The 26,226-nt window shown below is 51.5% G+C and overlaps 1 protein-coding gene across 1 annotated transcript in view; it reads right to left on the reverse strand.

The window, feature by feature from the left end:
• Positions 1-6,886: 6,886 nt before the first annotated feature.
• The window catches only part of LOC130260249 (voltage-dependent N-type calcium channel subunit alpha-1B-like), a 155,476-nt gene continuing 136,136 nt past the window's right edge, over positions 6,887-26,226 (reverse strand). Inside the window, exons 37-45 of the mRNA XM_056505472.1 lie at positions 24,963-25,071; positions 21,873-21,980; positions 20,336-20,445; positions 18,981-19,108; positions 17,356-17,482; positions 16,172-16,282; positions 11,211-11,418; positions 10,258-10,469; positions 6,887-8,499 (exon numbers count right to left, since the gene is read on the reverse strand). Coding sequence (XP_056361447.1) covers positions 7,978-8,499; positions 10,258-10,469; positions 11,211-11,418; positions 16,172-16,282; positions 17,356-17,482; positions 18,981-19,108; positions 20,336-20,445; positions 21,873-21,980; positions 24,963-25,071 — 1,635 coding nt within the window. The 3' untranslated portion in view covers positions 6,887-7,977. The remainder of the gene's footprint in view (positions 8,500-10,257; positions 10,470-11,210; positions 11,419-16,171; positions 16,283-17,355; positions 17,483-18,980; positions 19,109-20,335; positions 20,446-21,872; positions 21,981-24,962; positions 25,072-26,226) is intronic.

Below are 26,226 nucleotides of genomic sequence, written 5' to 3' on the forward strand. Positions count from 1 at the left end.
CCCCGCCCCCGCCCCCGGCCCCCGCCCTGCCCCGCACGGCGGCTCGTGGCCCGCATCACCCCCTCCCCAAAACCAGCCGCGCCCCCGGGGATGAGCGGTTTGGGGGTGGGGGTGCTCCTTCCCCCCGTGCAGACTCCGCGGCGGGCAGACGGACAGACAGACACACCCCTGACACACACACACACAGATTCAGCGGGTTGCGGACACCCCCTCCCGTGCTGGTTTGTCCTCCATAGGTAAAGGAGACATCCCACAATCTGCCGCCCCCAAGAACTCGCTGCAGGTGTTTCTCGGGGTGCTTCGCCCCCTCCCCCAGCTGTGCCCAGCTCCCCCTGGGGGTGCCCGGCCCTGCTCCTGCAGCGGGAGGGCAGAGCAGCCCCTGCCCCGGCGTTTTGGGGTGAGCGAGGCACCGCAGCTCTCCAATGGGCCGGACTGGTTTCACCCCGGCTTCCTCAGGGTCTGGGTCAGTCCAGCCCCTCCTGAGATCACAGCGGGTTAATCTGACCCAGGCAGGTCCTCCCCAGCCACGCCACCATCCCAGTGGGAGGGATTTGCAGAATCACCCCAAAAGTGAGTACCCCAGTCCCCACTCCAGACCGGAGTGCCGCCCCATAGCAGACCCTGCCCGCTCAGTGTCACCAGTGTCACCAGTGGCACAGACCCTGCAGCTGTGTGTGACAAAGCTCTGGGTGCTCACAGATGCCCTGGGGAGGGTTGGCTTATTCCCAATCCATGATAACACTTTCCCTGCAGCAATCACACAGAGACAAAATACTTGGGAACCTTCAGCAAGAGACAGGCAGCCAAACTCCAGCGGGACATCCCTGCCAGGGAGCAGGAGATGCCCAGGGGTGACACCCAGCTGTCATTTGGCTGGTGAATGCCACACCACGGCATTGGGAAAAGAGATTCTGGAATCCTCACCTGAAATCCCGACTGAGACACGAGCCAAGCTCGGTGCAAAACGTGCTGTGCCCACCTCTCTGCCCCTTCCCAGGCGCTCCCCTGCCACCGGCTCGGCTTGCCAAGGAAATGAAGGTCAGAGACACTCCAGGAGCCTTTGCTTTGCCAGGTGGAGGACTTTATTTGTCAAGAACACGTGACACGGATTTGCCTTTCCTTTCGGACTCTCACTGATGGATTCCCTTGGATGTGACCGTCTGTCCCAGCAGCACGTGTCCCTTCCCTTGGCATGTCCTGCAGCCCATCCCTGCTGGGGCACCCAGGGACTCTGCCCTCTGCTCCTTGCACATCCCACCAGGTCTGCTTTAGGTGGATCACCTGCAGAACCACATCTTTTTTAGGTGGATCACCTGCAGAACCACATCTTTCAAGCACTCTCCAATCCACAGGGAGGAATTGTCAAATTCCCAGGATTTCCGTGCCACAGTCCTGTCTCTCAGCTCAGCATCCTGTTTTCAGCCACCCTCTCATCTGCTGTATCCAGTGACACAACCACATCCACGCCCCACCTCAGCCCTCGGGGAGACAATTTGTGTTTGCAGTGTGCCAGTCTTTGGTGCAGGAGTAGCTGGACAAGGACCACGCTTCCTCCTCCTCCTCTCTTTGTGCCGTGCTGGGCAGAAAAAAGGCTCCCAGAACACGAGAAATAAAAAAAAACAGACACAGACAAACTGGGATATTCTGTTTCAGAACAACGACAGAAAGTGGAGGTGAGCTAAAATGAATAAACTCTGGTTACTGATACTGTTTGCTTCAAATTAACAGCTCTGCTCCATCAGCTTGTTCCTGCCTTCCTCCTTGGGTGGAGGGGCTCCGTTCTGCATTTCCATCCCTTCTCTCAGGGTTGGTTTGCTCAGATCTCGTTCTCCTGCTGATTCACCACCCCAAGACTTCACCTCAAATACCTCCACATCCTTATCAGAGCCCCCAGTGCATCAGTCACTGCCATCCCTCAGTCCCCAGCTTCCAGCACTTCTTCTCTTCCCTTTAAATTCTCCCCAAGTGAATTCCCTCCTAGGGAGATGCCAAATTTCCAGTGACCCCTCCTCACTGGGATCCTACTGAAAACCTGTGGATCTAAAAAAGATCCTGCACACACCATGAAGGAAGAAGCAGAGCACCCTTAACCTTGTCCTCACTTGCTGGGTGACCCTGGGCAGTTTAGTCCCTTTGAAGGGTCTCTAGTGACTATTTTTTTTAATCCCATAAAAATGCAAAATTCACCTCATCTGCAAAATATTTTGGAATGTGCTGAGTGACAGCATTGAGCTGAGGTTTGTTATCACGATCAGGCACTTCCTGAAAACGGTGTTTTCACAGCCTGGAAAATATCAGGAGATCTGCTTAGGCCTGATAAAGAGGGATGAATACACTGGGATGAGTAATCTGTCACCTTGGAGGAGATGTAGGAGTCTGTGGGTGTTGTCTGAAATGTGGCTGCAATGAGGAATCAGAGGATGATCCCAGCTTTTCATTCTCCAGGGAATAAAAAAAGCCAAATTACCTGAGCACCTTGAACTATGGTGTGCTCAGCTTCTTACCCTGAGTTTTCTGCATCCTAAAACAAAATTCCAGGGAATGACTCTCAAGCCTTTTGAATCAGAGTTTTTTTTTCTTTTTTTCTCTTTCCCTAGAAAGTAGAAAAAGCCTGAAAATGCTACCCCCTAATGGCACAACTGAGTGTGGGGTGCTGGCCTAGGAAAAGCTGATCTAGGTTTTATCCACAGGGAATAAAGGGAATGGAAATTGTGGTCTCTGCTAGAAAGATGTGCCCCTGGGGGGAAGAAACCTTGTGCAAACACCCCGAAAACAAAACCTTCCACCAGGAATGGGATGAGGAACAAAAATAAAGCCATTTTTGGGATTCAGCTGAACTCAAACCCAGAAGTTCCAGCTCCAGCATCTCGGATGTGGGAGAAGCTTTGAGTGTGGGATCAGGTGTCCTGCCTGTTCCAGCTCCCTCAGCTCTGGAGAAGCTGATGGGTTCTTGCTGCCTTGGACCCAAAGAACACAACTGGAATAACGAGAAAGAAAAGAAAAAAAAAAACTTTAAAAGGGCAGAGAATCACCAGAAGGCTTTTAGGATTTTAAAACCCTTATGGGGTTGTAAAGTGGGTTTGGAGGTCTCTGTGATCCAGGTGTGAAGGGGAGAGGTTGCCCAGCTCTCCCCAGGCAGATTCCAGCCCCACAGGGGGTTGTGGTGAAGCAAATCCTGCAGGGTCCCCTCGGTGGTTGAGGTGGACACTGATCCACACTGATTCCCAAATCCTCTACTTCAAACCTTCCCCTGTACCCTGCTCAGAAATCTCCATTTCATGTTTATTTGGATATTTCAAAAACTTAATAAAAATCCTGCTCTTCAGTGCCAAGAACCCCAAACCCCACACAGACCACACTGCAAGCCAAGGAAAGTTCTCCTGCCCCAAACTCTAACCACGAACTGTGTGACCTCAAGCAAAACATCTCCTTCCCAAGCTCCAGCCTGACCTGGAGATCAGAGAGTTGAGGATCTTTTCCTTTCATTCCACAGCAAATCTCAGGTGGGACTCATCACAGAAAAGATGCAACAAGAGTCAAGACCCTGTGCTCTAAAAAGTGCTCTACAGCATCCAGGAATTTTTGGGGAGTCCTTGGTGTTGTGTGACACCAGAAGACCCCGATGAAGGAGGAACACAGTGGATTTCTGCCCCTGGGAAGGAATGAGGGGAATTCTCCAGTTATCCAGAGAAATGAGAAATTCTTTCCTTCTATCCTGACAGCCCTTGGATTTTTCTGCTCAGTGCAAGTCTTGGAAGTACCAACTTCCAATTAATCCCACAAGTAGATTGTGACTAATTCTGTTTTCTCCAGGTGCTGCAGCAGGGCCTGGACACGACAGACTGTGACACCAACCCACCCCTCACACTGCAGATTCCAGGCAGGAACACCTGCAGGGAGTGGGGTTAGGGCTCAGGGTCAGAGCCACAGGAAGCCTCACACCCAGCACGCAAAATAATCTGGGTTGGATTTAGGGTTGGACCCCTTAAAGGTCCTCCAGCCCAACCCTTCTGGGATGAGCAGGGACAGCTTCAGCTTGTTCAGAGCCACATCCAACCTGATCCTGAATGTTCCCAGGGATGGGGCATCCACAGCTCCTCTGGGCACCCTGTGCCAGCGTTTTACAGGAGGAACATCCCTCTGCTAAAAAGCTGTCAGGAATCAATCACTGCTGGAGGGTTTAACCCTCACCTTTACAGTTCTGCTGCCTGTTGGACTCCAGGAACTGCCATCTCCGTGCTGGATCCACACCACAAATTTCCAAACAGCTCCCTACTCAAACCGAGCATCTGTGGATGAAAAAAAAACCCCACAGATGCAGCCAATTGCTGGCAAAGTCCCAGTCTGGGATGCAGTTTGTCCCTCCTGGAGGTGGGCAGGCCCTTGGGGCCGGCCCTCGGCGTCTCCCAGTCACAGGCACACCGCACACACCGTCTGGGAATTGCTCACGTTGGTTTTTTTTTGGTTTTTTTTTTTGCTAAGTTTTTATTTTAATTCAAGGACTTTGCTTCATACAAAATGGAATTGTAGAAACAACTGCAGAATTCAAAGTTTGGCTGATAAATATTACTCAGGCAGCAAACTAGGCAATCACAGAACCTTTTTTTTTTTTCTCAAATTTTTCCCCCCCTTTTTTTTTTTTGGGTAAAGTTCCGCTTGTGTTGCATGGTTGGAACTTTGATCGTTTTTCACACTGTTTTTTTAAATATAAAGTTTTGCAACAAACCCCCAAATTTATATCAAATATAATTAAAAATTAACAACTGATGAATACATTGTATCAAAAAAGTACGAAGATAAACATTTTCCATGCACATACTTTTTATAGATATGTATATATGTATATATATTACATGCAAACATTACTTATTCAAAGTACAGCCACTACGAGACTGGTTCTGGATGCAGAAAACTGATCGGTGCAATTCAAGTTTGGCAACTCACTATGAGGATTCTTGGAAAGATGGAGAGACAGCAGAAAGGCTGTAAAAAAACGTCAGGAAAGGGTTATGGATAATTGTGGTCAGGCTTGTCTGTCACTGTCATCGACCCCTACGAGGCGGGTGGAGGATTTGGACAACTTGAGATTCTTCTGTCTAATAACTTAGATGACCCAAGGCTGTGTTAGTGCAGGGCTGGGGGGGTTGGGGATGGAAAAATGGGAGAAAAGAGAATTATTCCGTACAGAAAGGCATCTCTGTTGCTTTCCAGTGTGGGTTCAGTGTTTGCATGCACGGGCAGAGAGATGGTGTTGTCCCTTCCCCTCGACTTCCTGGAGTAAAATAGGAACGTTCCCTTGGAAAAATTCAAATAAAGTGTTTGTGCCTTCATTTCAGGAAAATGTATAAAACATTTGGTCACAATCGTGCTGAAGCCTGAAACAGGAAAATCCAGCAGCTGAAGCTGGAGATGGATGAAGGTCTTTGCGTGGGGTGGGGCGGGGTGTGTCCGGACGTGTCATCTGGTTGCATAGCCCTCCTTTGGGAATGCCAGGAATGCCAGCCGTGACCCCTGGCTACCACACTGCCAAAATTCCGAGTGCACACGAGTACAGAGACAGAGATACAGACAGGATTATCCTTTAGCAGAATCCAGGGATGAGATCGGCCAGAGATTGCTACTGAACAGAACGAAATTAAAACAAAACACCGGAGGGAACAAAACCGGGTTGAGTTTCCTCACGGGAAGAGCTACAGGAGATGTGAAGAACCACCCTAGAGCAGACTGCTCCTGCCTGAGGCTGCCAGACTTTGCTGAGAGCACCTCCTGAGCGTTTTGGTGGCATCTGATCCCCTCCAAGCAGCCCAGGGACAGAACAGGTCACCAGGGCCAGCGGGATTTCCACCCACCCCACGCGACCGCCGCGCCTGGAGAAGTTCCACAGCTCTGGGGCTTGGCAGATCCTCTGAAAAAATTCACCTCTCCAACCCTATCCTCTTTCCTGGTGGTGTTTTTAGGGATGTGCTCAGCACCTCCCACCCTTTCTCCTTTCACCTTTTAACCTCTCCACGTCCTCTGGCTGCCCTGTGCCCCGAACCAGCCCTACAAGGGCTCAGCAGAGCCCTGGGCACGAGGGCCTGGCCAAGCTTTGCCCCCAGCCCCCTCCCACCAGCACAGTGCTTTGGCCCCTTTCCCAGGCTCACAGTGCAGGAATCCACACGGGCACAAAAGAAAGAAACCAGCCAACACAAGAGTCGTTGCAAGAACGCAGAAATCTCATCCCTGAGAATCAGAGTTAGAGGTTTGGATTATTATTATTATTATCATCATCATTTTTTTTTTTTTTTAAACTTTCTATTATCAGGCAATAAAAACAACTCACTCCAACTGCCCTCCACACCAGTGATGCATGGCCAGAGCTCTCTCAGCTGGCCTGTGGGAGATGCTGCTTCCCCTGCAGGAGCATCCCTGCAGGTGCTGCCCTTTCCCACCTGCATTTCCTCCACTGGGCAATGAGACAAGGCCGGCTTTGTTTGCTGCAATCACTCCCCTCCCACCCATAAAAGTATATCTATATATATATTTATATATTCTAAAAAGAAAAAAAAAAAAAAAAAAAAATAAAATGAAAAAAAAAAGAAAGGCCAACAAAACCCAAACGAACCCCAAAGCACATTTTGCCTTCCCCACTGGAAGCTCCCAGCCTGGGGTGCAGTGCTGGGGCCGTGGTGACCCCAGGGCCCCCCGAGGCTCCGGCCCCAGCCCCTCTGCCCTCCCCACGCTCGCCCAAGCTCTGATGCCTCGAAGCAAGAGGTTGCATCGTCACTGTGAAAGATTTCAAAGGTTAGGCACTTAGTAGTGAACAACTGGAGCATTCGGTAGAAACGGTGGGACCTGGAATGACAGTTGGACTAATTTTCTACAGAAAGAGGAAATTTTTTTCTGGTTTTTTTTTTTTTTTTTTTTTGGTTTTTTTTTTACTGTACAATTTACAAAAATGCACACAATGAAAAGTTAAAGTTCTATCTAATAGCTTGATATAAAACCAATAACATTTCTTCTTCTCACCCCTACGCTTGTTTTTTTTTTTCCTCTTTTTGTTTGGGTTGGTTTTTTTTTTTTTGTGGACTTTTTTTTTTTTTTTAAGTTATTTTTTGCTAAATCAAGCTTATATTGTAAACAAGACAAAACAGTGAGGGCGTGTTGCAGTCAACAGGAGAGAGGGATGGATTGAAAAGTCTCAGCAGCAAGGAAACAGTCCTTACAAAGGAGCTCTCTTGTGGCTTTACCGTGTGTCTGTGTGAAGGACCCGATGTGGTGAGTGACATTAGAGACCCCAGGGCAGCGGTGTCACAGCAGGGTCAGCTCGGGGGGGTGGCACCAGCTCTGCCCTAAAGGATTGCAGTGGCTGAACATCAAGTCCCAAAGGACTGTCCTTTGTTCTGGGCTGTGTTTCTCCTCTCCCAGTTTCTTGGGTGCATCACTTCCTTCTGGGCGCTCAGCGAGGCAAAACGCGGGGGGCGAGCGTTGTTGGCGCGAGTCCCTCTGCGACCCCGCCCTGCCAGCGGGGAATTATGATGGGAAATTAACTAAGAAATAGCCCAACAAAACTGCGCCAATCTCGAGAAGGACCCACAGTTCTGCTTTTCCACCGTGGAAGGTGAGGATCGCTCTTCTCCCGGCTCCTCGCGGCCGGGTTGGCGCCTGGTGCGTGTCTCGGGACTAGGCAAGGCAGTGGGGAGGGGGCAGAGAGGGATGTGCTCCTCCCGCTGCCTTCCCCAGAAGGAGGGAGCCTTCTTCCTCCATCTGTCTAGTGCAAAAAAAAAAAAAAAAACCAAATCAAAAAGAAAAAACCTAAAGAACAACAGAGGAGAGAGAGAGGCTGCAGGGGCATCTCCGGCCCCGGGCGCTGAGCAGTTCTCGGGGCTGCCCCGCCGGCCACCTCTGGCCCTGGGCCCCCGTGGGAGCTCCCAGCCCTCCAGATGATAAAACTCATCCTTATTAATCACGCACACCTCGCAGGGTTCCGCCGAGCCGCTAGCACCAGTCGTCCTCATCGGCTTCGTGGTAGTAACCGCGCCCGCGGGCGCCGGCGCTGAGCCCCAGCGTGTAGTGGTACCCGTTGGGCACGCGGCGGGTTTGGTGCGGCTGCGAGGTCAGCGAGGAGACGTAGGAAGTCCTCGAGGAGCGGCCCGAGTTGGTGGCCACGGCCTCCTCGAAGGTGAGCGCGTCCTCGTGCGCGGCACGCGGCGGGCCGGCGGCGGCGGCGTCGCGGTGGCCCAGGTAGGGGTCGGAGCCGGTGCGGGCCACGGCGGGCGGCGGCGGCGGCGGCTCCCCCCGCAGCAGCGCGTTGTGCTCCGACAGCCCGCGGCTCAGGCGGCCCGGGGAGAACGTGGGGGTTTGGAAAGTGGTGAAGTGCACGGGCGAGGAGTTAGCGGTCTTGTAAGTGATGCTGGGGCGTGGGGTCAGTGGAGTCTGTGGGAGCTGCCTCCGACCCCGGCAGGGGGTACTAGCACCAGATGTCGACAGCAAGGGGCTCCCATTAACTGAACCACTGCCCTACATCAAAATTGGAACAGAGCAAATCGAAAAATAAAAAAAGGGAAACGCCGGACAAACACAAAAGCAGGCAGGTATCAAACAGAAGGAGAAGCAACAGAAGGCATAGACGAGTCACAAGAGGAAAAAAAAGCAAAAAAAAAAAAAAAAAAAGAGAGAGTTTAGACAAGCACAGTCGGGGTGGGGAGGCTCTCGAGAGATAATTTAACACGAGATGTGGAGAGTGGAGAGTTCAAGTCTGGGAGCAGTAGGAACAGAGAGGGGCAGAGCATCGGTAGGACGCAAACTGGGACACGGCTCCAACAGAGGGGACACTGCCCAGGGGAGGCACCCACAGCACACAGGGCTCAACATGCGCCTTACCTGGCCTGGGAGCAGCAAAAAAACCTGAATTTTGGGGGGGTTTTTTATAAATTATTGTTGTTTTTTTACAGTTTAGCTTCGGGGTGAGTCTGTGCAGAACTTCACCCCGCAGTTGTGCGTGCTGGGTTTGTGGGAGGTGTCCCTGCCCACAGCAGGGGCTTGGAAGGGAATGAGCTTTAAGGTCCCCTCCAAATCAAACCATTTTAGGATTCCATGAATCTATTTCTGTTGCCAAAACTGGATTATGGGTGGTTGTTATTATTAAGGATTCTGCATGGAAGGAGGATCTGGGTGACTGTTGGGAATGAAATACCTTTGGATTCAATAGCCAATTTCTGGGAACATAACCAAAAGCTTTTTGGACAGGCTTTAACAAGTCCCTTTAACAGAAATGAATTCACATTCTTTTCTTAATATTACACATTTGATTTTGGAGTGGTAGAAAGGTCTGCAGCTTCCTGGGTTACTAATAACACCTTGTGAGAGTGAACTAAGCTGCAGTAACTTACACAAATGCCACGAGTGAGAGGAAAGGGCCCCTGTCTTCCCATTTCTGTTTACATTCTCCCAAGGCAGGACATGAATGCATTGAACAATCCCTCAGCCTTTCCCAACCTAACATTTTGAGACCAGACCTTTGTTTAAAGAGCATTTTTTCCTTCTGATCACCCCATCAGGCTGGTCAGGCTCAGTCACTGCTTGTTCTGCTCTGCCCTGCCTGGCTCTACCAGTGATCAGCAACACTCCAGCATCCAGGGGAAGCTGCCCAGCTTCTCCCAAGGGCCTGAGCTCCTCACAGTTACCAAAGAAAGGAGAACTAAATTTTAGCCTGGAGAGAAGGAGGCCCAGGGAGGACCCTTTTGGTTTCTACAACTCCCTGACAGAAGAATGGAGCCAGGTGATTGTCAAGCTCTGCTCCCATGTGAGAGGAAATTGGACAAGAGGAAATGTGGGAGTCCAGAAGTCCAGACGCCCACCCAGGGACGCCAGATGTCACATCCTGAGGTGTCTCCTTAGACCTGAGATCACCTCTGGAGGACATGCCCCCAGTTGTGTCAGGGTGGACATCAGCAGGAATTCCTCCATGGAAAGGGTGGTCAGGGACTGGAACTGCCCAGGGAGGTTTGGAGTGCCCATCCCTGGAGGTGTCCCAGGAAGGGCTGGATGTGGCACTGAGTGCTCTGGGTGGTGACAAGGTGGGACTGGGCACAGCTTGGACTTGAAGAATTTCTCCAGCCTTGTTGTGAGGCCCCAAGCAGGACCTCCATGGCTTTATCTGCAACTGCCTGACCTTCCTTCCCCCTTCCCACCTCCTCTAAGTGGAACAAAACACAGGGAAGCTGCAGAAGGGGCTGGCAGAGCTCAGGGCTGTGTCCCCACCCTGGCTCCCCTCACCTGTCTGTGTGGGCCGTGCTCTGGGCCCCCGTTGGGGGAGGTGGGCCTGCTCTGCTCAGCAGATTTGGGCTGGGCACGGTCCCGGCTGCCGTAGCGGTCGCAGGAGTAGAAGCGCTGCTTTTCCGAGGAGGAGGAGGAGTGCTGCTTCCTCTCCTGGGAGCGGCCACGCTCCTGCTTCTTGTCCTTGGAAGAAGACTCTCCAGACTGGGCTACTGCAAGGAGAACGTTGGGGAGGGGTCACCAGCGTGTGTGTGGGGTGGGGAGGTCCTTCCATGCACCCCACCTGAAAGGAGGGGGACAGGGATGTGCATTGTGGGGTCCAGGGTGTTCCCCTGGATGCCTCTAGACCCCCCTGGCAGGGGTCTCAAAGGCTTTGGCACAGTACCCAGGACCCCTGTGGACTGGATTTAAGCCCCTTGGAAAAATTACCGTCATTGCCGGAAGAATTACAAGTCACAAAAAATAAGCAGAGTATAAATTAGATTGTCAGAAGGTAGAAAAGTGAATTTTTAGAGATGTTTATATTAGAGGGTTTAAAGCTAAGATGGAGGATTTTGGGAGTGATATGACTTTTCTTCTTCTTGTCATCCATTTTCTGAGCCAGGATGGCGCTTTTGGATTGGTGTGAGGGGGAACTGGACAGGGCAATGTAAAGGTCACGTATTGGAGAGTAATTGTAAACATTAATTATGTAATTTATAGCATAAAAGATAAGACCTGCAGGGTGTGCCTTGACCAGCGTGCTAGACAGATCTCTGTACCTCAGAGAAAGAACTCCTTAGATAAGAGACAATAAACAACCTTGGAAAACCCTGAAAAGCAGCTTCTGCATTTTCTTCAGCGCTGGGGCTGGGAAGAACACGGACTCTAAACCACCAAGCGTCCTGCTGAGAGGGATCTCAGGCATAAAGGCAGCGACAGTGCATCCCCTCCCTGACCCTCAGAGCACTCACCAGCTTGTCCATCAGGCAAGTGATGGGCGGCCCTATCCAAGGACTTCTGCTTCTTGTCCTTGCGCCGGTGGCAGCGGTGGTGGTGGTGGTGGTGGCCCTGCTCCGGGGGCATCCTCTCCAGGGAGTACTCGTAGAGGTGCATGGCGTGAGGGCGCTGCGGGGCCAGCGTGGACACCGAGCGCTTCATGGGGCTGGTGTCGGGGATGGGCTGCAGGGACAGGGAGGGAGGACAGGGTGAGGGTGGGCTGTGCCCTGCCCGCCTGCCTGGCGCCCACGCGGGGAGAGGAAGGGACAGCGAGGAGGGCGAGGACAGAGATGGAGACAACCAGAACGGGCAGGAGGGTTGAGTGTGGAATCTGGGGAGTGAATGGGATCTCTGAGTGCCAGTCCATGGGAGCAGGGGAGCAGAGGCACAGGCGGCACTGCACGGCACAGCCAGGGGGCTCAGCAGGGACAGGGCAGAGCAGCAGCCAAGCCTCACACGGGGAATTCTCCAGCTGCATCCCAAAGCAGCTCCAAAGGGGAAAGCAGGTAGCACAGCACCTCATGGAGAGGGAGAAAAATCAGGAATCAGGGCGAGGTACAGGCCAAGGAACCAGGAAATGCCTTCTATCTCCCTGCAGTGAACACAGCTCCCATCAAACATTTAAACCTCTCTTGCCCCAGCCTCGCTCTCTGAATCCTTTGCTTGGGTCAAGCATAGTGTGTACATCCTGCAGCCCCACCAGGACAACTCCAGAAAGGAATACCTGGGTTTGCTACTGCTGTTTCTAAAACATTTGTGTCCAAACACCCGGGCACTGAGAGCTGTAACAGCATTGCTGCACCCCCTCCCTGTGCCAGTGGCAGCTCCAGACCCTGCTCCTTCCCTTTAGGTACAAAACCTTACAAGGGCTCTGCAGAACCCCAGACAAGTGTCCTGCAGGACAGCTCCTCTCACAGCCTCTGCCCTCCCTCTGCCCAGGGACGAAGCTCAGAAAACAGGGACAATTCCCACATCTCCTTCTCTGCTGGCCTCTGCTTGGCTCTGTGTGGAGACAGCACCTCATCCATCCTCTGGATGCTTCCCTGGGTCTGTCACTGCATCCGAGCCATGTGCCACAGGAGAGATCTCAGAGCAGGGCACTCCAGCTCACCAGTGAAATTCAGGATGTTCTCCACTCCCTCAGCCTCACACTTGTTCAAATTCCCAATCCAATAAGTGCCTCCAACAACAGCTCTCAGGGAACATTTACTCTGCTCACTGTAACCTTTCCTAAGACTCTGTATTATTTTTCCTGACTGTTCTCTTTTGTTTGCCTATTCTGAAATCCAGATACCTGCTTCCCTGTGATATTTACCCAAAGCAAAGCCAATTGTTTCACAGCTCTGCTGATAATTTTGAGTGGAAAAACCACTCTCCCTCCCCTTGAGGGCAGATTATCCTGGGTGTAAAGGCACAATCTGGGAAGTTACCCATATTTTAGTGCTTCCCAATGAAGGGCAGCTGGGATCCTGGTGCTGAAGGCTGGGATGAGGGAGCCCAGCACAGCCTGTAGTGTGGCCCAAATTCCATCAGCAGGACACGTTGTGCTGCTGTTGTGTCACCTCATTTCTATGGGCAAGAAATTATACTCAGGAGCTTCATATCTGTCCTAGCTTAGTGCTGAGTCTGCAGCTAGGGGAAGGCAGGGAGGCTGTAAACTGGACAGCCTGATGGGCAAAAGTATGGGAAGGGAAAGTATTTCCAACTAAAAACACATCCAGATTTTCAAAATCCATACAGGGGCTGCCAGGAAAAAAGCAACAGAAAAATCCCAGAAAACAAACAAACAAACAGAAACACAAACAGAAGCCAAACAACCAAACAAAAAACAAACACATGGATTGACAAGAAAGGAACATTTCTTTTTGGTTCTGCTTCCCCACTTATTCCAAGGACAGAAGTCCCACTGACATGAATCAGTGGCAAAGCAATCAATCCCTTTTCCATAAATCCTGGCCAGGCTCTTGTTATGGGAGGCACAGGCTCCCAAAAAGCCTCGGGAGACTGCATGCACCCCTGCAGAGAGCTCCTAATTGCTCCTTCATTACCAACCCGGCTGCCTAAATTCCTGAGCAACGAGGCATGAAAATAAACAAATAAAAAAAACCCCAAAAAACCACCCACCCCACCCCTGCTACCAGAGCGAGCAGCGTGCAACCATGGATCGAGGGAAAAGTGGGAACAGAGAGAGGCTGTGCCGGCAGGACTCCAGATGAGAGGGGAGAAAAGTCAAGGGTTAAAGGAAGGAAGGTTCATTAATTGCTAAGATGAGTTGAATAGGATACGATTTAGTGCAAACTACATACTGCCAGGTAACTCCCAGGTGACCGTGCTTTGCTCCTCTGCAAGGTGAGGGACATTATTGAAGCAGCCCCACAGTACAGCCAGTGTCAGACATCAGATGTGCAGCAGACATGATGACGACCAGGGAGGGAGGGGATGAGGGCAGGGCAGCAGAGAGGGAGGGTGGAAACACAGGAGCAGGGTTGTTTTTTTAAATAAGTGGAACATAAAAAGAGAGAGGCAAACAGAAAGGGAGATGTCCAGGAACAGAAAGCGTTGCAAATAAGAGTTAGAACGAACTCAAAGTTTGGGGAGGGGCAGAGCAGCAGTGAGAGGGAGGGTGGGGATGTGGAGGGGAGACACACACAGAAAGGACATCAGTTATTCACCCAAGCTACAACCACTGAACATTGTATTATTAAGTGAGGTTAGATCTGAGATCCTGGGCCTGATGCACAGCACGAGGGGCAGTGACACCTGGGGACACAAGCCAGGCTTCTGTCAGGGACACTCCTGCAAACACCTGACTGGGAGAGAGAGAGGAGCTTCCCAAGGGAAGGCTCTGCCAGCTGCACTGCCAGGGAAGGACAGAGGCTGCCAGGATAAAGGACAGGGGCCACCAGGATAAAGGACAGGGGCCACCAGGATAAAGGACAGGGGCCACCAGGATAAAGGACAATTTCTGGGAAGGGAAAGGCTTTGCTTTGTGGGCTGTTGTTTTTATTATGGTGAGGAGTGCTCCTGATTTCTGAGAATCCCAGGGCTCCCACAGAGGCTGCAGCTTCTGGAGCCATGTGGGAAGTGCTCTGGCTGGCCAGGGGCAGCTCCAGCACGCTGGCACAACAATTCCACCTGTTGGAGCTGCTGCTGTGTGTGCACGACACAGGGCTTCACTTCAGGGTGCAGCAGATCTTCACATTCTGCTCCCCACAGAGAGCCACAGAAACAGAGCCCAAGGGCAGGCTGCTCCCTCCTGGCTGTGTGAATCAGGCCCTGGGAATGGGGCAGGACACCAGCGGTGAGATGTGACACAGGAGGCAGGATGGTGACTGGGCAGCGTTGGGGACAAACAGCAGTGAACGTGTGAAATGGCCAGAAATGATCTGTGACATCCTACACACTAAGCAGTGCCCACAAGCTGCTGAGAAAGTCAACTCCAGTGAAGAGATTTCTTTAAAAAATAAGTTAAATCAACAAGGGAAATCCTCAACACCAAATTACTGGCCAAGGTCACAGCAGAGGAAAACACAGCTCAGTGTCCCAGAGCAGCTCCCAGGCAGAGCTCCCTGGGAGTCCCTGAGTGTCACAGCACATCTCCAGCTGTTGGTAAGGACAGGGCACAGGAACGTGGCTTGGCTGGTGGAGAGAAACACACAACCCCCGAGAAATGTGCCTTCCAGGAACACTGCCTGCAAATGGCCTTGTCCCCAAATAGTGACCCAGACACCCCTGGGTGGCCCAGCCAGGGGGATCATCCTGGGCTGCCTTTGCTGCAAGTAGGGAGGAGTGAAAGGGGGGACAGGGCTGTGACTGCACAGGATGGCTGCCACTCCTGCAGGGAATGCTGGCCACACCCTGGGGGGAATCACTGCCACACCCTGGGGGGAATCACTGCCACACCCTGGGGGGAATCACTGCCACACCCTGGGGGGAATCACTGCCACACCTTGGGGGGAATCACTGCCACACCCTGCGGGGAATCACTGCCACACCCTGCGGGGAATCACTGCCACCCCCTGCGGGGAATCACTGCCACACCCTGGGGGGAATCACTGCCACACCCTGGGGGGAATCACTGCCAGAACCTTGGGGGGAATCACTGCCACACCTTGGGGGGAATCACTGCCACACCCTGCGGGGAATCACTGCCACACCCTGCAGGGAATCACTGCCACACCCTGCAGGGAATCACTGCCACACCCTGCGGGGAATCACTGCCACACCTTGGGGGGAATCACTGCCACACCTTGAGGGGAATCACTGCCACACCCTGCGGGGAATCACTGCCACACCCTGCGGGGAATCACTGCCACACCCTGCGGGGAATCACTGCCACACCCTGCAGGGAATCACTGCCACACCTTGGGGGGAATCACTGCCACACCCTGCAGGGAATCACTGCCACACCTTGAGGGGAATCACTGCCACACCCTGCAGGGAATCACTGCCACACCCTGCAGGGAATCACTGCCACACCTTGGGGGGAATCACTGCCACACCCTGCAGGGAATCACTGCCACACCCTGGGGGGAATCACTGCCACACCCTGCAGGGAATCACTGCCACACCTTGGGGGGAATCACTGCCACACCCTGCAGGGAATCACTGCCACACCCTGGGGGGAATCACTGCCACACCCTGCGGGGAATCACTGCCACACCCTGCAGGGAATCACTGCCACACCCTGCAGGGAATCACTGCCACACCCTGCAGGGAATCACTGCCACACCCTGCAGGGAATCACTGCCACACCCTGGGGGGAATCCTGGCCATCCCTTGCAGGGAATCCCAGCCATCCCAGCACAAGGCCTGGATTCCAGTCTCCACATCTTTAAAAACATACATTCCCAAGCCACTTCCAAGCCATGACAAGCGGAGAGAAGGTGCTGAGGCCTTGGCCTGCTCTGTCTCCCACCAGAGCCCCAAATCTCACCTGGGTTTCAGCAGCCAGGCGAGGCATGGAGGCTGCCCGGCCCTGGCTCTCCAGGCCTGGCTGGGGCTCTCCGTTGGCAACTGTGGGGCTCATCTCCTTCATTTCCACCACCTGATCAAAACACGGAATGGTTTCAGTAGCAACAACAGCAGCATCAGCTTGGAAGCCACCAGCAGCTTCTCGCAGCTTGATTTGACTGGGAAGAGATGCTGGTGTGAGAAAGAGCAACTCAAGAGCTGAGGAGTGCCCAGGTCACCCTGTCCCCAGCACAGACACCCCACAGGCATGGGATGAGCTCTTCCACCTGGGAAACACCTCAGGTCATTCTGACCAGAAACCCCTCATCTGAGCTGGGACAATGGAAAATGGGAAGAGAAAGTTTGAGGCAGCGAGACAGAATTCCAGGAAAAGCCAGACCAGGCTGTGGGAGCTGCCAGGTTTGGGGTTTGTCCACAATGCTCAAGCAAACACGAGGCAGAACAATGCTTGTCTCAAGGACAGATTTCCTGCTAATGCACATCCCCCATCTTAACCTGGTTTTTATAAACACTTTCTAAAACTTCTGAAATTCCACCACGGCTCTAAAATCTCCTGCACCTCACTCTGTCTTCACCTTTTTATTAAAGTATTTCCTAAAATTTCTTCAATTCTACCATAGTTCTAAAATCTCCTGCATCTCAAACCACCTTCACCTTCTTTTTTAAACATTTTCTTAAATTTCTGGAGTTCTCCCACTGCTCTAAAATCTTCTGCATCTCATTCCATCTTCACCTTTTTATTAAAGTATTTCCTAAAATTTCTTCAATTCTACCACAGTTCTAAAATCTCCTGAATCTCACACCATCTTCACCTGCTTTTTTAAAGCGTTTTCTTAAATTTCTGGAGTTCTCCCACTACTCTAAAATCTTCTGCACCTCACCCTGTCTTCACCTGTTTTTTTCTAAGTATTTCCTAAAATTTCTTCAATTCTACCACAGTTCTAAAATCTCCTGCATCTCACCTTGTCTTCACCTCCTTTTTTTAAACATTTTCTTAAATTTCTGGAGTTCTACCACACCGCTAACATCTCCTACACCTCGCCCTGTCTTCACCTGCTTTTTCTAACCATTTTCTGAAATTTCTGGAGTTCTCCCACTGCTCTAAACTCTGCACCTCCCTGTTCCCACCCTGGCCCCTCTGCTCACCCTCTCAATGGGGATCTCCTCGGAGTGGCCTCTCTCAAAGGCTGGGCTCCTGGTTTCATAAAACACGTCCTGGGTGCGCTGGGTCCCCCAAGAACTGGACTCTTTGATCCCTCCCTCTGGGGGAGGCCTGGCCAAAGGAAAAGAGGGGAAAAAGATTCATTCAGACTGGAGCATTCTTTGGGGTTTCACATGTGAAAAATCAGTTGTGGGATGGGGACAGTGGCTGGTGAAGCTCTAAGGGATTTTCACTTGTAGAGCTTGAAGATCCCATGAGAATAAGGAAATCAAACCAACCATGTTTTTTTTTTTTTTTTTTTTTTAGTAATTAAGGAAAATTACTTCTGCCACTTAATTCCTGATGGGCAATGAAGAATTTGGGAGTTCAGGGCGATTTTGTGTGAAAACTGGTCAAACACCTCAACCATGCTGAAGTCCCTTCACCAGCTGTTGAGTCTGGTGTTGGTTTCCCCATCAGGATTATTTGGGATGTTTAAACCTCAGCTGTCTCACTAAAAATCCACAGTGTTTATGATCCAGAGGGAAAATCACCTGGAGAGCAAGAAATGGAGAATTGATTAGGGATCACTGTCACTAGGACTGCTTGGAAGGCTCTCCATGAAGGGATAATTTTCCCAAAAAGACAAATTTTATTGTGGCAAGCGCTTGCTGTTACCCAGTGCCACAAGCTCCAGGGATGAATTTATACCCAAAGATCTTTGGCCTCCCAAAAACTCATTGCTGGGATGCTCAGTGGGGTTTCCTTGGCTGTTTTTCAACAGTCCCAAATTCCTCTGAGCAAACCCACCCTGGGAAGCTCCCCAGTGAGGATTCACAAAGGAAACACTGAGATCCCAAAACCACCAGCACAGGGATAACTGCAGTGGGAGCCTGTTGGATCTCAGAAAACTGGGATTTCTGAGCTTTCTGTGCTTTCCAGACCCCCAGGAAAACACTGCTTTTGACCTGAGGCCTTGTAGAAGGGTTCCAAATTTGAGTGATGGATTTGGAATCACAGGTGTGTAGTTAAAATAGAAGTGTGTGATTTCACATGGTGAAGGGTTTTGAATTTGAGGTTTTTGTAATATAACAATAGGTATGGGACAAGATAGAAGATTTTGGGTGTTTCTGTCTTCTTCCTTCTTCATGGTTTCAGGCAGTAGTTTCTGGTTGAACAATTAGTGCTGCACTGAGGGTCATAGGATTTTGGTTATTGGGTCAGAAGTATAAATAATAAAGGTGTTAATTCTCTATGGGACTGTTTAGCCATAAAAGACCTTGTAACTAGCTAGGTTCACCTCCATTCTGCTCACTTTTAGCTGGTGCAAGAAATGTTACAGAACTCTCTGCACTTTAGATAAGATTTAACAAACAACCAAGCCCGAACACAAGAAAATTCATCTCCTTCATATTTTCAGCCCTGACTCTGAGTGAAGACAGAAGGAAACGATGACAAACTGCTCATTGATTCACAGCAGCAGAGCCGCCAGCGGGGACTGTCCCAGCGCGGTGACAAGGGGCTGCTGGCCTTGGTGCCACCAGAGCCTCATGAGCAGCAGTGAGGGGTGGCTGAGGGGTGGCTGAGGGGTGGGTGAGCCCAGCAGGGCTCTGGGGGCAGGGGTACTCACAGGGCTCCCCCGTTGTTGAGGGAGGCCGAGCTCTTCTGGCGCAGGAAAGCCTTGGCGTTGCTGAAGCTCGAGGGCTGGCTCTGCTCCAGGGTGGCCTTCAGCGGGTGGAACAGGGACACTGGCCCGGGCTGCCAGGGACAGGGAAGGTTGTCAGAGCTGCCATGGGCTGCAGGGCTTTGCCAAAGACGTGAAAAGTTCGTTTTGCCAGCCTGGGCACAGCTGGGAGACACTCTGAGGGACACCTGGTACCAGTCCTGCTGCAATCCCTTCCCTCTGGATGTTCCCCAATTCCTACTCCAATCCCTTCCCTCTGAATGTTCTCCCAATTCCTGCTGCAATCCCTTTCCCTCTGAATGTTCCCCCAAATCCTGCTGCAATTCCTTCCTTCTGAATGTTCCCCCAAATCCTGCTGCAATTCCTTCCTTCTGAATGTTCCCCAATTCCTGCTGCAATCCCTTCCCTCTGAATGTTCCCCCAAATCCTGCTGCAATCCCTTTCCCTCTGAATGTTCCCCCAAATCCTGCTGCAATTCCTTCCTTCTGAATGTTCCCCAATTCCTGCTGCAATCCCTTCCCTCTGAATGTTCCCCCAACTCCTGCTGCAATCCCTTCCCTCTGAATATTCCTCTAAATTCTGCTGCAATTCCTTCCTTCTGAATGTTCCCCCAAATCCTGCTGCAATCCCTTCCCTCTGAATGTTCCCCCAATTCCTGCTGCAATCCCTTCCCTCTGAATATTCCCCCAATTCCTGCTGCCATCCCTTCCCTCTGGATGAGGGAATTCCCCCATGGATGTGGCCAGAGGGGCTGAGCAATTCCAGGGGCTCTGGATGGATCTGTTGTAGCCATGCACACGTGGGACAGATCTCAACCCGTGCTGGATGCTCACCCCAAAAACAACAGGTGTTTGTTCTGCTGGAAAGAACTGGGCTTTTAATGCCAGTTGTGTGAAATTATTTTCTAGAATTTGTAAAAATCTTTCAAATTAGAGCCAAAACTACTTTGAATAATTCCTATTTTCAAAAATAGCTTGAGCCTGATAGCCAAACTATCAGCAGCTTTCAATAGTTCTTTGGTCTCCCAAGGAAATCTTTTGGTGTTCCCCAGGACATTTTTAAACACAGGATTTAGACTTTCAAACATCAGTAGTCATTTTTTTGGAAAAGATCTTTCTTTACCAGAAAAGGCAACTACAATGATTTTTTAAAAATATTTTTGAGAGAGACTTTCAGGAGAGATTTCCATTTTTGAGCCAGCATTTTCAAACTCTGCCTGGATGAGCAGCCAGACCCTCTGGATGAATCCTGCTGGTGATTCTTGCTGCCCAAGAGGGAGGATGGAAAAACCCCTTTTGTACCTGGCACAGGCCCCCAGGGGGCTGGACTTGCTCCCTGCTGTTCTTATTCTGCTTGTAGAAGTCAAATATCATCAGGGCTGCATAGACCTTCCCCACAGTCATCTCATCAGCTGCCAGAGCATGGGGAAAACACAGGAAAAAAAAGGGAAAAATGGGAAAAAGCAGAGACATTCCAAGGGTGAGGAGAAGACAGAAATAAGAAATAACAGCAAATGGGTGTGGAAAACAGGGAGCAACATGAGAATAATGAGGCAAAACAGACAAAGAAAGAAAAAAAAAAAAACAAAGAAAGGTTACAAAAGAATCTTCAACTCTTTGCCTGTTGCTGCCTTGCCTTGGTTTGGAGCTCTCTGTGGCAAACACGGGGATTGTGTAGGAAAAACCAGGCAGGAAAATTCAGTGGCATTGTCAGCATTGCTGAGAGAATTCCTAAATTCATCCCAGACCCACAGCCTTGCTCCTGCTTCACTGAATTCCAGTAAACGGGCTGGAATGGGCTAATATGTATTTAAGGAATATTTCATTTCTCCAGGTGGTTTTTTTCACCCCCAGAGCCACAGGACAGCCCTTCCCTGCCCAGAACTGGAGCAGCAGAAATGTAGGAATCAGGAGAGGAGGGAAAGGAAAACTCCAGCAGTCAAGACCCACTGATTTGCACCTCCTCAGCTGCCTCCTTTTTCTTAATTAACATTTTTCTTAATTAACAATGTCTTTTTCTTAATTAACAATGCCTTTATTACTCTACTCTGCTTATCATTAATCAAGAATCCAGAGCTAATCAAGATAACAGCAAATTTCCCATTTTCTCTGTGTTTTTGCCCAGGATATCACCCAGTGACACAAAAACCTTTAACCCCCAAAAATCTCACATGTGAGTCTCTAAGTCCTCAGCAAGTTTTGTGTCTTTGCTGCATCCTCCAGGTGACCCAGATGGGGTTTGGGACAAGAGGAATGTCAGATTTGTCTTTACAAACAAGCTGTGAGTCTGCTGGGAGATAAAACCAGCACTGAGAGATAAAAGAAACAATGGGATGGATTCCACTGATTGAGGAATGGAAAAAGAGATTTGCCTTTACAAATTGTAGGTTTGCTGAGAAATGAAATTTGATATTGGAAGATGGAAGAAGCAATGGGGAAAACTATGAATTCTGTAAGAATTAAAAATTAAAAGGGAGGGTTGGACATTAGAGGGGAATCTCAGGTATCAGGTGCTTGGGAAGTCTGGGCCTCTCAAGTACCTCAGCAATGGGGAAAGAGAGAGGGAAATTGGGATAAAAGGAGGCTGCATCCTCCAAAAATCTGAGAGACCCCAGGGGAATGCCCCATGGCCTCTCCCTTTATTGAATAAAGCAAAAAGAATTCCTCTATCTCCTTTTTGGACATAAACCTCTGGTGTTGGTGGATTAATTTTCCTGACAGGACAGAGCAGGAAAGGAGGGAAAACCTCATCTGGGGTTGGATAGGGCAGAGGAGGAGGGAGAAACCTCCTGTGGGGTTCCTGGGTGTCTGGGATGGACCCAGTGCTTGAAGAACTTACGTTTGTGAGGAGGCACCAGCAAATCCAGAGTCTTCTGGGACAGGTTGGGCCAGACCAGAGAGATCTCCTTCCTCAGCTCAGCATCACACTGGTGCTGCTTCACACCTCCTGCAGCAGGGAGGGGAGGAGAGCAGTGAAACCTGTCCTGGAGTGGTTAAACCCTGCCCTGGAGCAATGAAACCCTGCCCTGGAGCACTGAAATCCTGCCCTGGAGCAGTGACACCTGCCCTGGAGCACTGAAACCTGCCCTGGAGCAATGAAACCTGCCCTGGAGCAATGAAACCTGCCCTGGAGCAATGAAACCTGCCCTGGAGCAATGAAACCTGCCCTGGAGCAGTGACACCTGTCCTGGAGCAGTGACACCTGTCCTGGAGCACTGAAACCTGCCCTGGAGCACTGAAACTTGTCCTGGAGCAATGAAACCTGCCCTGGAGCAGTGACACCTGTCCTGGAGCAGTGACACCTGTCCTGGAGCACTGAAACCTGTCCTGGAGCACTGAAACCTGCCCTGGAGCAATGAAACCTGCCCTGGAGCAGTGACACCTGTCCTGGAGCAGTGACACCTGTCCTGGAGCAGTGACACCTGCCCTGGAGCAATGAAACCTGTCCTGGAGCAATGAAACCTGCCCTGGAGCACTGAAACCTGCCCTGGAGCAATGAAACCTGCCCTGGAGCAATGAAACCTGCCCTGGAGCAATGAAACCCTGCCCTGGAGCAATGAAACCTGTCCTGGAGCACTGAAACCTGCCCTGGAGCAATGAAACCTGCCCTGGAGCAATGAAACCCTGCCCTGGAGCAATGAAACCTGCCCTGGAGCACTGAAACCTGCCCTGGAGCACTGAAACTTGTCCTGGAGCACTGAAACCTGCCCTGGAGCACTGAAACCTGCCCTGGAGCACTGAAACCTGCCCTGGAGCACTGAAACCTGCCCTGGAGCACTGAAACCTGCCCTGGAGCACTGAAACCTGCCCTGGAGCAATGAAACCTGTCCTGGCAGCACCCCCATGCCTGCACCCCCTCTTCCCATTCCTGTGAGCCAGCACAGCCCTTCCCTCCCAGGGGATCCAGGAATTCTCTGTGCCAAAGTGCAGGAACTCAGCAGAACCATCTCTGGGGACCCTGAGCAGTGAGCTGGGACTTAAATTCGAGCTCAGGTTTATTCCATATAACTGCAGGTGCCTCTTCCTTTGGGGAGTGCCCATGGAGGCAGCAGCACCTCCCAGGTGGGATGCAAAGGACCCAGACAGGAATCACAAAATGCCACAATCACAGATTGGTTTGGGCTGGGAAAGACCTTAAAGATCCTCTAACCCAACCCCCTGTACCATGCTCAATGGATCCCACAGCTCTGCCACCAGCTCCTCCCAAAATCCGTGGCAATGACACACGAGCTCTGCCCCAGCAGCTGCACCCTGAACCAGAGCAGAGCCAAACCCTGTCCCAAAGCCAGGCCTAAACGCACACATGGAGAGTGATTAAAGGCTGGGGGAGCCCCAGGCCAGCTCCAGCTGAATTCCCCACGCAGCAGGCAATTAAAGAGTTCATCTGAATGACACTGATGATTTCAGAGGGGAGGAGGCTCCGGGTGCTCGGTTACACCGCGGGTTGAACTCCCACACGGGAACTCATTAGGCAGGTTTATTAAGGGCCTGTTAAACCCACTAAAGACTCAATTAAATGTAGCACATGAAACCTATTCAAAGGGAGCTCATAACAACAAAACAGGTCAGAACCTCACGCCCCAGAGCAGAGCTAAACCACAAAATAATCCAGGCTGTCAGCTGAGCTCTCCTCCCTGGCTCCCTTCCAGCTTTCAAAAGGGTGGGGGGAGCTTTTCCAGTTGAAAAAGGCAGACAGGTAACCAGAAGCTGAAAATTAAACTCTCAGCATCTTTATCTAGGAGTTATTCCTGATATAAGGTGCTAGCTAAAAGCTTCCATAGAAATAAATGAGTGTCTGATCCTTGTCTTGATCCCACTCCTTTGGGGAGCCCCAGGCACCTCAAAATTTTGTCTTCTTCCAGCAATGCCTCCCCAAAGCATCCGAGTTTAACCAGCCCGGGAGGGAGGAGATGAACTCAGCTGTTTGCACTGGCCTGGAAGTGCTCAGGAAAGCAGAGCAGCCTAACCCTGCCTTGCTCCCTGCTCCTGGGAGCGCTGCTACCTCCTGTTAACTCTGAAATGAGGTGTGAGAGTGCCCTGGGCAGGCCTGGCTGACCCCAGCCGGGCTGATGAAATGGGGTAACGACCCGGAGAAAAGGCTGCAGCATTTTATTACATTGTGAAGTTTAATTGGGAGCGAGTTAACGCCTGATTAACCAGTCGGTAATTCCATTTTATCTCGGGGCAGAATGTGCTTCAGGGCACGTGGAGCTCCTGCCTTGCTGCCAGCACAGAGGGATTGAGAGCTCAGGACAGAGGTGTGGAAACTCATTTCTGATTCAGAGCAAGGAGAACATGTCCTGGGCTTCTCCTCCCAGGGTTCTCAGCTGGGACAGGTGAAGTTCCCAGGTTTCATTGCCACCCCAAAGGCACAGGGATGCCCTCTGTCCTCAGGGATGGGAATGCAGTGGGGACACAGGATTCCCACCTGGGGCAGAATTCCCATGGTTTTGGGACACCAAGCCCACAGACCTCACTGAATACTCTGAGCTGGATGGGACCCACAAGGATTAAATCAAACTCTTCAGTGAATGGCCCATCAGGGATCAGTCTGAGCCCTTGCTCTGACCTGTCCGGGGGCAGGAGCTGGGCTTTGAGCCAATGTGCTCTCAGAAAACCCCAGTTTTCTCCTGTTTTTCTGGAGCTCAGATGGCAGCAGATGCTCTCCCATCCTGCCAGGCACAGGCTGGAGGCTGACAAAGCTCTGGCAGAGGCCACACAGGGCACTGCTCTCTTGCTGCTGCTGTTTGGGGTTTGTTCCACACACAGGAAAACCTGCAGCATAAAGAAATCCACACCTAGAGGAGCTTTCAGCTCTCCCAGTCCCTGTGGGACCATGGTGACAGAGGAGTCCAAGGAGCTGAGCTGCCCTTGGTGGCTCTGCTGCCTGCTCCAGGTGAGCCAGCCCCCCTCAGCCCCTCCCTCTCACCTGAGGCCAGTTTGATCTCCAGGGCTGTTCGGATCAGGGCCATCAGCGTGGAGGTGAAGTGCACAGTCAGATCCTCGGGAGAGATGGGCATGTTCATCCTCACCAGGCGCTGGGGACACGCAGGGCTGGCTGTCAGTGGGGACCAGCATCCTCCCCCCACCCTCAGCTGCCCCTCCCTGAGCCCCCAGAGCACCCAGGATGCAAAAGGAAGGAGCTCTTTGTGTGCTGAGCTGAAATTCTTCTGCAGGTGGATGGCTCCTGCCCAGGAGCAGGTTTGGGGTGGAACTTTGGTGTTTCCAGCTGAGGGGTTTGCCAGCACTGCACTGCAACCCTGCAGAGCTCTCCCAAAAGGAGCCAGGTGGGAGGCTCCCATCCCATTATCCCATTATCCCATCCCATTATCCCATCCCATTATCCCATCCCACCATCCCATTCCATCTCCAGTGGGACTGTCCTGGGGAAGATCTGCACAGAAACTCCTCTGCTCAAGGGCATTTCCTGCTGGTGAAGGGAATGTGGAGCAGGGACCTGCTGGAGCCTCAGGCAAGCTCAGGGTCAGTGGAGCCCTGGCTGCTGCTCCTGTGTTCTCCCCAAACCAAGCCCTGGCTGGGATGAAGACTTGCCCAGGTTTTCCATCTCTGGGGTAACCTCCCTGCTTAGAGCATCTTCCAACCTCAAATTCCCAGATGTGTGGGGTTGAGCTGCCTCAGAATCCCAGACTGGTTTGAGCTGGGAAAGTTAAATATCTTAAATCCCATCTCATCACCCCCTGCCAGGGACAGGGACACCTTGCCCTACCCCAGCCTGGCCCTGGACACTCCCATGCCCTCAGACCCCAACCCTGGCAGCTCCTGCCAGCCAAGGAGACAATTCCCCTCCAGGGGGACACTTGTTGGTGTTTGCACGAGCAGACAAAGGGCACAAAGTGCTGGTCCGGTGTAAAATCTGCTCAGAGGAGCTGAAATCCCTTTGTTTATCTATTTACTGCATCCTGCAGGGACGAGATCACTGTAACAATGTCCCTGTCACCTAAAGTCTGGGACAAACCTCCTGCATCTCCTCCCAGCATGGCCAGAGGTTATTCTGTGCCTGCCCAGCCTCAGGGACAGGGAAATCAAAGTCCAGCCTTTCCTCCCCTTTCAGTGACAGTGGCAAGTGCTGGCAGAACCACCGGGTTTTTTCTGTTCACTCATGGGAAATGAAACAGGGTTTAATTCTGATTCTGCCCTCAGCACACAAAAAGCTACCAAAAACATCAATGAGA

Source organism: Oenanthe melanoleuca, chromosome 17 (genome assembly GCF_029582105.1).
Source record: "Oenanthe melanoleuca isolate GR-GAL-2019-014 chromosome 17, OMel1.0, whole genome shotgun sequence".
Classification (NCBI taxonomy): domain Eukaryota; kingdom Metazoa; phylum Chordata; class Aves; order Passeriformes; family Muscicapidae; genus Oenanthe; species Oenanthe melanoleuca.